This window comes from Carex rostrata, chromosome 23 (assembly GCF_964058835.1).
Source record: "Carex rostrata chromosome 23, lpCarRost1.2, whole genome shotgun sequence".
NCBI lineage: Eukaryota > Viridiplantae > Streptophyta > Magnoliopsida > Poales > Cyperaceae > Carex > Carex rostrata.
This window is the reverse complement of record NC_135940.1, coordinates 1,478,548-1,491,137: the sequence shown is the minus strand read 5'-3', so window position 1 is coordinate 1,491,137 and position 12,590 is coordinate 1,478,548. Positions and strand designations below refer to the sequence as shown.

The 12,590-nt window shown below is 34.1% G+C and overlaps 1 protein-coding gene and 1 long non-coding RNA gene across 4 annotated transcripts; both read right to left on the bottom strand.

Moving 5' to 3' along the window:
- Positions 1-1,622: 1,622 nt before the first annotated feature.
- On the bottom strand, positions 1,623-3,092 carry LOC144574788 (cis-zeatin O-glucosyltransferase 2-like). The gene has a single exon (XM_078324853.1). It carries the CDS (start codon positions 3,055-3,057, stop codon positions 1,669-1,671), a length of 1,389 nt encoding a protein of 462 aa, XP_078180979.1. The 5' UTR covers positions 3,058-3,092; the 3' UTR covers positions 1,623-1,668.
- A 6,956-nt stretch (positions 3,093-10,048) lies between these two features.
- LOC144575036 (uncharacterized) lies at positions 10,049-12,321 on the bottom strand. Of its 3 annotated transcripts, none has more exons than XR_013518346.1 (5): positions 12,053-12,321; positions 11,334-11,396; positions 10,832-10,881; positions 10,685-10,732; positions 10,049-10,275 (listed from the first exon to the last, which is right to left on the bottom strand). It is a non-coding gene; the product is annotated as an uncharacterized LOC144575036 (long non-coding RNA). The 3 variants fall into 3 exon arrangements; XR_013518347.1 differs by having other exon boundaries at positions 11,334-11,382; XR_013518345.1 differs by lacking the exon at positions 12,053-12,321 and having other exon boundaries at positions 11,334-12,010.
- Between the last annotated feature and the right edge of the window lie 269 nt (positions 12,322-12,590).

Genomic DNA, 12,590 nt, shown 5'->3' with positions numbered 1-12,590 from the left:
CATACACGGCGTTGTATGCTTACGGCGGGGGACTGTTACGACCCGTGGCCGCGGGGTGTGACATATATATACATATACATTTTTTATGGATCAACATTTGATTTAATATAGTTTTTTATGTATTACAAATATTTAATATAGTTTTTTAAGAAATAGATGGAATACTATATAATTTGATTTATTCGAAGGACTGCTACAAATAATCCGGATCAACATTTTTTATGCCGGATTTTCGGAAAATTAAATAAATTATAAATAAAAACTGAAAAAAAAAAATACAAAAAATAATACTATATAATTTGTAATACTTAAATACAAAAAATAAATAAATTATAAATAAAAACTGAAAAAAAAAATTCCTATAAAAAAAATTTTCAGAAAAAAAAAATTTCCTAAAAAAAAAAAAAATCCTATTTCCGGAAAAAAAATTTCCGGAAAGGGTAGATTTCGAAAAACGTTACTGATCCGGTTATTTTTTGAAATTTAATATTAAATTTGGATATTAATAAAAAATTCGGTCAAAATTGTGTACATCATTCAATAAATTGTGTACACGTAGAACTTTTTTTCTAACTTTATCTTTGAGTTTGGCTAGAACAACATTCAAAACCAAATTCAAAATCTATTGAATCAACTTCAAACAGTGAATCTAAACTGATCTACTTCATTAGTTGTGCATTTCATGCAAAATTTATAAATTTTTGAAATTCTTTAGTATCAAGTCAAGCGGTCAAATATGTAGGTTTTTAAATTAATTTCAATACATTCATTTTTCAACATTTTTTACTGCTTGATTTGAAACTAAAATAATTCGAAAATATAAAATATTTGTATGTAAATGCATCACTCATAAAGTAAATCGGTTTGAACTGTTTGAATTAGTCGTTTAAAGTCTATTCAATAAATTTTAAAATTAATGTCACATGACACCAATGTTATACTAACCGGATTCCTCTCCATATATATGGAGGATAAGAATAATATTTTTATTTTTGAAAGAAGCTACAAAACTATGTGTAAATTTAAATACACTCATCTATGTTATCACATAATTGGGCTACAAAAATGAATTAAAACATGATAGGAGCCTTTTCGGTCTCCTTAAAATGTGGATCAGGGGGAACGGACGTCTATGTCAAAATTTTGTTCTTTCTAATTTTTAACTGAAAGTTAATCATAAATTAAATAAAAAATTATCAGAGTGCGCAAAAAAAAAGATAGTAAAAGAAATCTAAAATTTAATAACAGAGTTAAAATAAAAAGTTATAACGACCAATTTAATTAAAGTTAAAGTCAGTTCTGTGAAATCTAAACGTTGAAATTGATTAATTTACTTCACGAGTGATGAACTTATATATAAAGTTTTTAGAATTTTAGGTTAATTTTGTATAAAGTTAAGTATCAAAAAGTGTTAAAAAATGAATGCACTAAAATTAATTTATAAACTTTTTTAATTTTGACCGCTTGACTTTATACTAAAATAATTCAAAAACTTAAAATAATTGTATATATTTTAATCACTTGTGAAATAGATAAACTTCAACAGTTTAGATCTATCGTTTGAAACCGATATAATATATTTTGAATACAAACTTAAAAATACCCTAGTTTTACTCTATCTTAAACATGCCTTCCTCATTTCTAACATTTGAAAATATATAAATGCCCCTAGGATCTTGTAATATGATTAATAAATGAAATGAACTCGGCGTTGGAAGAGCCACCATGAGCCACTGCTCCTCTGACAGCCTCTCCTAATTCCTTTGCCCGCTGTTTGATCTCTTCTCCTTTATCACAAACCATCACATCTTTTATAACCTTCTCTATCTCCTCTGCAAACAAAATCTCTTTTCTATGGTCCCAATCTCTAACAATCACCCCAACCTTCAGATAATTTGACACAAACACCGAATTCCATGGCTGGTCTGAGTGTATAGGCCATGCTAACAATGGCACTCCCATGCTAATAGATTCTATACATGAATTCCATCCACAATGACTCATGAAACATGCAATTGCTTTGTGCGACAATATCTCTAATTGCGGTGCCCAATCTCCGATTATTATTCCCTTGCCGTGAATTCTTTCCGAGAATCCCGAAGGCAATTTGTTTTGCCGACCGTTTTCATTTAATTCAGTGAAGGCATTGCCACGATCTGCTTCCCGCAACACCCAAACAAACCGCTGCTCACTGTTCAACAATCCAATTGCTAATTGTTCGATCTGGTTGTCGGAGATAGATGAATTACTTCCGAACGATACATAAATAACTGAACCGGGAGGTTGTTTGTCAAGCCAATCCATGCAGTGATGTCTTGGCCTGGTTGTTTCTGTTATAACTGTTGGATTCAATGGACCGATGGCAAACACTTTCTTTCCGATATAATTTTGTTGTTTCATAAAGAAGTCAAGGAACTTTCCATCTAACAAACGACAAGTGTTTATGAGCATACCGGAATACTCTTGTCTCTTGCATCGGGTAAGCAACGCAAGAAATTTTTCTGAAAAGCAATCATCTATAGATGGTGCATGTATGCCTAATGATCTTAGTAGTTCCCCAGCTGGACTATCTTGATCTTTCCACGGTAAAGCACATGAAGGCGGTACACATCGAAAAGTGTATGATTCACAATTAGATAGTGCAGCAATTTCTGATGCTACAAAGGAAACCAAATAGTCGGATATGACCACGACACGACGTGAAGAGATAGACAAGGAACGTAAAAGATCAGCCAAATGAGGTCGTACATGCTCGAATGCTTCAAACAAGGGATCGAGATGAGACGGGAAGAAGGGGGATGAGTTCGAGTTGAGGTTTGGTGCAGGGGAGGCAAATGAAGGGATGGGTAGTTCGTGGAAACGGAGCGAGTCGATGGCAGAAGCATGCCAACCTTCAAGACGAGACGTTGCTTGATGGATGTGGATTGCGGTTGCCGCATAGTACACGGTCAAGCCGTGACCGGAAAGGACAATGGAAAGGTGGAGGAGTTGGTTTAGGTGACCTTGTGCAGGGAAAGGAACCACCACAATGCTTACATCCGCTTTGCTTGTCTCCATGTATTCTTTAAAAGGTGCTTGTTTGAATTATTGGTGAAGAAAGAACATTGAAGAGATAGTGCTCACAGCTCACGGCTCACATGAAGGTATTTATTTATTTTTGCATTGACGAGTCAAACTTTTCAACTGAAGATCGAAATAATTAATTAGTCAAATCATGATGTACTTTAATAAAATTATATTATATTGAACAAAAAAATAAGGGCCATATACTCATGTACCAAACATTCGGTTCAGCACATGGTGTTTTTTCTTTTTTTTAAAGTAACAATGGGAGCGATAGGTGTACCGACTACCATTATTTCAGTATTATAGTATATGACTTTGTGAGATGGGACAAATTATCCGTCCTATCTATATATGAAAATTTTATCCGGCCATTTTTATTAGAGGAGGGTTGAAATGCACCCAAAATTTTGTGCACTCAAATGCATCCTATCTTTCAAATTATTTTTCTTCGTTTTTAAAGTCCGAATAGTTAATCCGAACCGTTAGATACGATCTATATATTAAGATGTGCTTGGAGACCAAATTTTACATTTTTTGGAATTTTTTTACTATTTATTAAGCCACTTTGAAAATTGCTGATATTGCATTTTCTGGACCATTGAATCAGTGATTTTTAAAGTAGCTTAATAAATAGTAAAAAAATTCTAAAAAATGTAAAATTTGGTCTCCAAGCACATCTTAATATATAGATCGCATCTAACGGTTCGGATTGACAATTCGGACTTTGAAAACAGAGAAAAAGGATAGGGTGCATTTGGGTGCACAAAAATTTTGGTGCATTTGAACCCTCTCATTTTTATTAATACTCTTAAAAAAAATTTAATTTTAAAAATAACTCTGTATTGTGTGTTTTTTTTAAAATGCCCCAACCGTCAGTGTTACATTCCGAAATTTTTAAAACTTGATTAAAATTGATAAATCGATCAATTGGCTTAAATAAAAAGTTTAATTAACTTAACGATCGTTCTGAAATTTTCTGACAGACTAAAACGAAATTAAAATTTCGAAATATAAATAACGTGTGAAATTATGTATAATAAAATTTAGAGATTTAGAAATAAAATAAAATATAGCACTAGGAATAAAATTATAATTATTCGGTAAATTAGAAACTTAGAAAATCCGTTACAATTCTTTTTTTTAGTTTTAGGAAAGAAAAAAATTGATTTAATTAGATTCGTGTAAATAAACAAATAAGTAATTAAATTTCAAATAAGAGTATAATTATACGAAATTATTCGTACGAGATAAATTATATAAAAGTTACCAATTTCATTTATTTGAGAATTTTAAGGATTTGATTTGATATTTATATATATAGACATAGATACTATCCGATATCGATTTATTCGAATTCTAAAAATTGAATATATATAATTATATAAAAGGAAAATCAAATTATTCGAATCTTAAATTGAGAAATAAATATACGAATTCTATGTACAAATATAGTTACAAAAATATTATGAACTTTCGATTCGAATTAGAGTAGAAACAGATTTCTTAAACCAATTAAATGACCTTATTGAAATTCTGGATTTGTTTGGACCTTTGGATTTAATCTAACACGGATCTTAAATATTGTAATTTAAATGCTCGAATTATATCAACCTTTCATCTTGATCCAGCACGAATCTTGAAGCAGCCCATTTAAATCCCACCCCCTTCCCTTCTCTCTTTCTCTCCTCTCCTTCCCAAACCGTGACACCCCCCCCACAGCCCGCCCCCCTTCTCTCTACGCCAAAGCCAGGAGAGCCCCGCCCTCCCCTCTCCCGTCGCCGGCGGACCCACCAAAACCCGCCACCCTGCTCTCCTCTCTGGCCGTGAGAGCCCCAGCTCCGGCCCCCGCTCCCTCTCCTCTCTTCTACACCGAAAACAGGGGGCCCCGCCCCCTCCCCTTTCGCCGCTGCCACGGCCACCCCCGGCCGCCACCACATGCTCTCCTCTCTCTCTCCTTCTCGGTTCGGAAAACCCCCGCCCCTTCTCCTCTTTTCCCGCCCCCCCTTTCCCTCCCATGAAACCCTAGTTTCTAGGGTTGAGGTTTGGTGCTGCACTGGTGCTCGATTGGTGCTGTCCCGGTAATTGGACGTGCCCATTACATGTGGTGCTCACTGATTTTAGACGACGGCAAGACGAGGCGAAACCCTCGGAACCGATCCCTTGTTTCGACATTTTCTTTTTCGGTTAATTTCTAAAATTCTTGATTTGTGTTTTGATGAATCGATTAATGTCGTAGCACTTGAATTGACTAATTATCGAAGTACGGGTTGTTGATTTTCCCAACTCGATCGAATTGCTCGAATAAATTAAGTATAAAGGGTTATATTGCAAAATGATTTTATTAATGGTCGGAATTGTAAAATATATGACCATAGTGATTTGTATGAATTAAAGAGAATTGTAGTTAGGATTTTGTAAAGGGAATTATAGTTAATTACACCTTTGCTCGGGTTGTTGATTTTCCCGGTAAATGGTGCTGACTTGAGGCTTGAGCCGTGTTGATTGAGTTCTCGTGTGCCTATTCTGATCTGACCTATGGCTTGTCTCTGTTTTGCTGGTTTTATTGTGCATGGCTGTGTTGGGTGTATGAATGGCGAAGTGCTGGTACCAGTGGTACCAGCCCAGTATACTACTGGTATGGTGCTGATTTTGTGTGTGTACCAGTCCTTGACTTGACAGGGACCAAAAATGTAAATAAATTAAATTGAATGTTGTTTTGTGCAAAATACAAGCCTTGGGAATTTTTTTTTTATAAAAATAAGGGGTATGAATTATAAAATATAAGACCTATGTGAGTTGTATAAATATAAGGGACCAATTTGTAAGATGTAAATTGTTTGAGGCTATGGCCGACTATGCATGTGAAGTATTGTAATTTGAGCCATATGTGAATTTAAATAATTAGTAAATTGGACTTGAACTAAAATGATTATAAATGAGCCGAAAGGTATAAAAGAATTGACGAATTGAAAGACGGCTTTTGGAATTCAAGTTTTGAGAATGTAACCGAACTAAACCAAGTAATCGTATAATATAGGTGTAGGCTCAGTCAAGCCAGATATCGCGAGGTAATTCGAGACGCCCGATCCGTAACTAAGCGGTACGCTCGTCATAATAAGGTGCGGGATTCTTGGACTTGTTTGATACTTTGTTTTCAGGAATTAAACTGTTTATTCGTTTGTCATGTTGAATGCTTAATTGTTGCATATTTTGGAATTCATGTTGCATATTGATTCTTGCATAAATGAGAATGATTGAACTGTTCGGTTAAGGTTAATTGGCATGTTGGTATGGTTATCATTTGATTAGTTATATTAATTGTTCTTGATGTGAATGAATCTGCCAGGCCGACCTGTTTAGGTGGCTGGATAAGGTGACGGTGACCTATCCGTTGACCTGTGTTTATGAATTTGCCAGACCGACCTGTTTAGGTGGCTGGATAGGGTGACGCTGCTGACTTATGCGTTTGACCTATTAGAATTTGTCAGACCGACCTGTTTAGGTGGCTGGATTAAGGTGACGCTGCTGACTTATGCGTTGACCTGTTAGAATTTGCCAGACCGACCTGTTTAGGTGGCTGGATAAGGTGACGCTGCTGATTTATGCGTTGACCTGTTATGATTTTGCGAGACTGACCTGTATGTGTGGCTTTGATATATATATTTGCTTGAGATTTAGCAAAGTTGACCTGTATAGGTAACTTTGATTCCATGTGATTGCATTTGTCAAGTTGACCTGTATTGGTGACTTGTAACCGGACCTTAGGAAATGGTTAAGCCAAACAGCAATTGCAGATAGGTGTCTGATAAAGGGTCCAGCTTGGTTGGCATCTGTAGGCGTCTGTAACCCTACAGATGTGGGTTTGATAACGGTTCAGCTCGAAAGAACATCTGTGGTTGCTACCAGTCATAATGAAATGAGTTAAGCCAAAATATATGTTGTGTTTTGAAAACCATCTTGGAAATTCCGTAAACTGTGTTTCAGGTTGATTAAACTGTTGTCGAGTAGTGGCATTCTGTTATTTATGTTTTCTTATATATCTGTTTGCATTGTTATTGTTTAGGTTTCATTGTTGAATATAGAGTTTGATTGCAAGTCCAATAATCTAAACTGTGGCAAATTTCGCACTGAGGATTTATTCTCACCTCCACCCTCCCGATTATTTTCAGGTTTATTTTACGGATGCAGCGAATGAGGATATTGGTAATGCATATAAAAAGATCCACTGCCTCGCGTGTATATGTGACACCTGATAGATACACGCGGCAGGCTGTCAGACCCCGTGGATTTGGGGTGTGACAGTCAGGCCCACGGGCGGCCCAAAACACAAGCGAACCGCCTGTCCCACGGGCTACTCACAACACTAGCAGACTGCCCGTGGGACGGGCGGTCCTTTTTTTTAGAGATCTTAGTATTTTGATTTAAATAATTTTGTGAAGAAAAAGTTGTTTAGAGTGTATGACAAAAAAGAAAACATTTGATATATTTATGAAGTGATGTCGTAACTCTTTATAACTTTGATTTTTTTTATTTTTATTTTTTTTGTGAACTTTGATTTTATTTGTCAGTTGGATATTACAAGTCTAAATATAACACTAATTAAGGACTTGACCTTTATTCAAAAAATTTCAAGTTCTGACAGCTTGTTGATCTTCTCTTTTTTCAGTTTTTATAATATATGTATAATATATACATATACATATATACATATATACATATAGAGTAAGGCTACGCTACTTCGTGAATTAATGGGGCTGTTTTTTAATGATGCATAATTTAAATAAAAATAGCAATTTTCAAACCATCTTAATAAATAGTAAAAAGTTTAAAAAAAATGTAAAATTTGGTCTCCAAGCATATTTTAATATAGATTAAACATCTAACGGTTTGGATCAGCTATTTGGACTTCGAAACTAGAGATATGAGTGCGAATTAAAACAGCCCCATTAATTCATGAAGTAGCGTAGCCTTACTCTATACATATATACATATATACATATATACATATACATATGTACATATGTACATATACTTATACATATGTACATATATACATATACATATATACATATACATATACATATACGTATATACATATACGTATATACATATACTTATACATATAGCGTAGCCTTACTCTATACATATATACATATATATATGTACATATGTACATATACTTATACATATATACAGATATACTTACACACACATACAATTTTTTTTTATAAACTCATTTTTTTATAATATATGTATATATGTATAAATACATACATACATATATACATATACACATATACACTCTTTTTTTTTATAATATATACATTTTTATAATATATGTATATATGTATAAATATGTACATGTACATATACATATATATACATGTATTATATTATATATATACATGTATTATATTATATATATACATGTATTATAGAGTACGGCTAACGCGCTTCCTCTAGCATATGGGCCGAAATGCTTCCGGTGGAAATTTGAAATTTTAAAATCCAAAAAGTCGATCTGAACCGTTCATCTTCTTCTCCATATTAATATCTGCTTGGAGACCAAATTTTACATTTTTCTGAAATTTTTTACTATTTATTAAGCCATTTTGAAAATTGCTGATCCAACGGTGGCTTACCAAACAGTAAAAATCAGAAGCTACCGTTGGATCAGCGATTTTCAAAGTGGCTTAATAAATAGTAAAAAATTTCAGAAAAATGTAAAATTTGGTCTCCAAGCAGATATTAATATGGAGAAGAAGATGAACGGTTCAGATTGACTTTTTGGATTTTGAAATTTCAAATTTTCACCGGAAGCATTTCGGCCCATATGCTAGAGGAAGCGCGTTAGCCGTACTCTGTATTATATTATATATATATATGTAGAGTAAGGCTACGCTACTTCGTGAATTAAATGGAGCGTTTTAATTTGCGCTCATATCTCTAGTTTCAAAGTCCAAATAGCCGATGCAAACTGTTAGATGTTTAATCTATATTAAAATGTGCTTGGAGACCAAATTTTACAATTTTTTGAATTTTTGTACTATTTATTAAGATGGTTTGAAAATCGCTGTTTTTTAGTGCCTATCGTCGAACGAAAACTTAAACTGAATTTTTGAGGCACTAAATGACATTTTTTTTGAAATTCTGATGCTTCTGATACGACGATGCCCGATGTACCACCGTGACAAAATCAGATCCGTCTCGTCCTCCCCTTTTCGAAAAGTGCTCATACGCGTAAATCCGAGTTTCCTAACCAAAGTTATGTATGTTTAAAGTTTTTTCGAAAATTAAACTTTGAAAATTCATAACTAACTGTACAAAAATCCAAATAAGTTGAAATTTATATCAATTATGTGTATTTTTGAATGCTCTACATGCTGGTGTAATCACTTTTGCAGTTTAGTCCCTGTATCAATTCATACTTGCTGATTTACCAGCAAATGTCAAATTTAATATTTTTAGTGCATTGCACTATACCAGTGGCATTTGCCTAGTGCTTGGCTGCTGAGTTTGGACTTGATACCATACCAGAGGTCAGTCTAGGATACTTTGTGCATGGATAGAGATCTAATTTGATGTTTGAACATATTTTAGTAGCTCTAAACTACTGTTTTAGTACCATAAATAAAGAGAAGAAGAACAACAAGTTGTTAGAGCTTGAAATTTTTTTAATAAAGACCAAGTCCTTAATTATTGTTATATTTAGACTTGTGATATCCAACAGACAAATAAAATTAAAGTTCACAAAAAAAAAATCAAAGTTATAAAGAGTTACGACATCACTTCATAAATATATCAAATGTTTTCTTTTTTGGCATACACTCTAAACAACTTTTTTTCACAAAATTATTTAAATCAAAATACTAAGATCTCAAAAAAAAAAAAAAAAAAGAGGACCACCCGTCCCATGGGGCGATCCACTAGTGCTGTGATCCGCCCGTGAGACAGGCAGTCCGCTTGTGTTTTGGATCTGACGTTTGGGGCATTTAAAAAAAAAAACCGAATTATTTTAAAATTAATTTTTTTTAAGATATTAATAAAAACTATTTGCAACTCAAAACTATTTGTACGAATTATCAAACAGGAAGAAACAGCCCGGTAATTATAAAAGTAGGACACATGAGAAAGAAGAACAACCCGCAGGGGGTTGGGCGGCATTATACCTTCAGTATAGTAAACGATGAACTTGCTTCTACCTGGAGACTGCTTAAATTGGAATTAAAAGAAGAAAAAGAAAAAAAAGACAACGATAAGTGGTAGCTTTAAAAAAAATCAAATAGTGCAGTACATTCCAACTATTGTTTGTTCCACCCGGATATCATATTACTGTATCCTTCCATTGTTAATCTTTGGTGATGTACAAACATAATTAATGTACAAGTGAAATAGACACTAATTTCATTTAATGATAGGATAACTTTAAATTGAGGCTCTAATGTGGCTTGATGCTCAAACTTCAGGAAATTTATATTTGAAATTGTGACTTACTATACTATTGCTTCGAGATAGCAGGTAAAATTGTAATCATTAGATATTCAATCTGAAGAAATTAACTGCATAATCATAAAAATAGGAGAAGTGAGAAAGGAAGAGGACATAGGAGGCACTATACCTTCATACTAACATTCAATGATGAGTTGGCTTCTTCTTGATCCTATTTCTGTTTAAATTGGGAAGTAAAAAAGGTAAGATTAAGAGGAAAAATAAAGTAATAATTATAGTACCGAAGATTGCTGCTGACCTTGTATAAAGTTTTTACCTGTGATTCTTAAATGATGTTCCTGCGTTGGACGACATGATTATTTCTCACTGCATATATTGTAAAAAATTTAAAAGGGTAAATTTAATGTGTGAATTGCATTTCTCATTAAATGGAAACCCTGAACAGTACATATCACAATTAATATTTTACTCTTTTGTAAACCTCATTGAACAGGAGTAGATAACTGCTACCATGTTGAACCCTAAACAGAACATAATGACAATCTGAATCTCATAAGTATTTGTGGCTTTGTTGTACGCAGCACTATCTACTTTTTCAATCTAAACAACATAATTTTTTTTTAATCAGTTGAATGTTACAATCTGACCAAATTGTGTAAGCCCCTTGCTTGAGCAGATTACTTCTTAACTAAGACAAGAATATCACATTTAAACAATAAGCCAACAAATAGAGGGAAAAAAAACTGACATAAAAAATTGTGGAAATATTCATTGTTACAAAGGAAATCTTTTTTGGTAGGAGGTAGAAGTTGATATACCTGAGGTTGCATAAGAGGCAAGATTTTGGAAAAAAGGCAATGCGTGGAACTGGCAAAACGAAACTTGGAGGAAAAGATCGAAGATGGCCGGAGAGGAGGAGGAAAGAAAGTAAGAAAATATTAAGACGAATTAGGATGTGGAAGAAAATCAATAATAAATAATAAGTGGGGAAAATTCAGCAGACTATCAATTTTACTGACAAATTAGTAACTTTATACAGCGCAATAACTGTGTACAGTGATATTTTTATGCTATAGTCCATGCACTTTATCAAACTAAACTTGCTACGTTAATATCTGTGGCTAATGTTTCTTCAATAAGCAGGAAATGCAACTTGAGGGGTAAATTTGGGAATAAATCAGCTGTTATTACAGCAGGAAATAAATCAGTTGTTATTCCAACAGAACCTGTTATTTCAGTACCAACTGCTGTAATTTTGTGATAGGCAAATTTAAGCTAACATTTTTTTTAATGTGTGACCTCAACAAAACTTACCAATTAAGAGCAAACTAACAACAGATTTATTTTCAATTAGTTTAACAAAGAAATTTGAACTTCATCCAGCGCATTTAGTTGCAATTAATTTAAGAGGGCAATTTTAACTTAATGGGAGGAATAATATGCAATGTTGAAATAAGCAAGAATTATATGCAGTGTTTAATTAGCGGAAAATGAAATCATCTGTTTCGAGTAAGGAGAGTAATACCGTAACTCTTACCAGCGATGACGACCAACGGCGGTGGAAATTGCGTCCTCTCTCCAGATTAGGATCAGAGAAATGGGCTAGCTACGGAGGACCGATAGGGAGTGGGAGACAGCAGAGAACTATAGGCCAACCGAAGAAGGCGGTGGTAGCGGGAACACGTAGCAGGGTCGTGCTACGTGTAACGCACGGGAGAGGAATCGATATCCAGGTGTTGCCGTATGCGCGCATGGGAGAGAAAGCGGTTTCATTTTTTATTTTCTTTTTTTCCCTATCACGCCGACAGCTATGGGAACTTTTTCCCTATCACGCCGCAGGGATAGATTTGAGCATAAATGAGATGACGCCAGATGACATAAGCTGAAAACAATATGAGTCATTGATGGCAAAATGTGGGGCAGATCAGTGGGGAAGCACTGTTCATTGATGGCGTCATCGAACATCCAAAATTAAGATTTTATATAATGACCGAATTTTATCGAAGCTTAACCCATCTGCCGTATTTTCATTTTTTTGTTTTGTTTTCGATTAATAAGAAAATCGGGGGTATCGC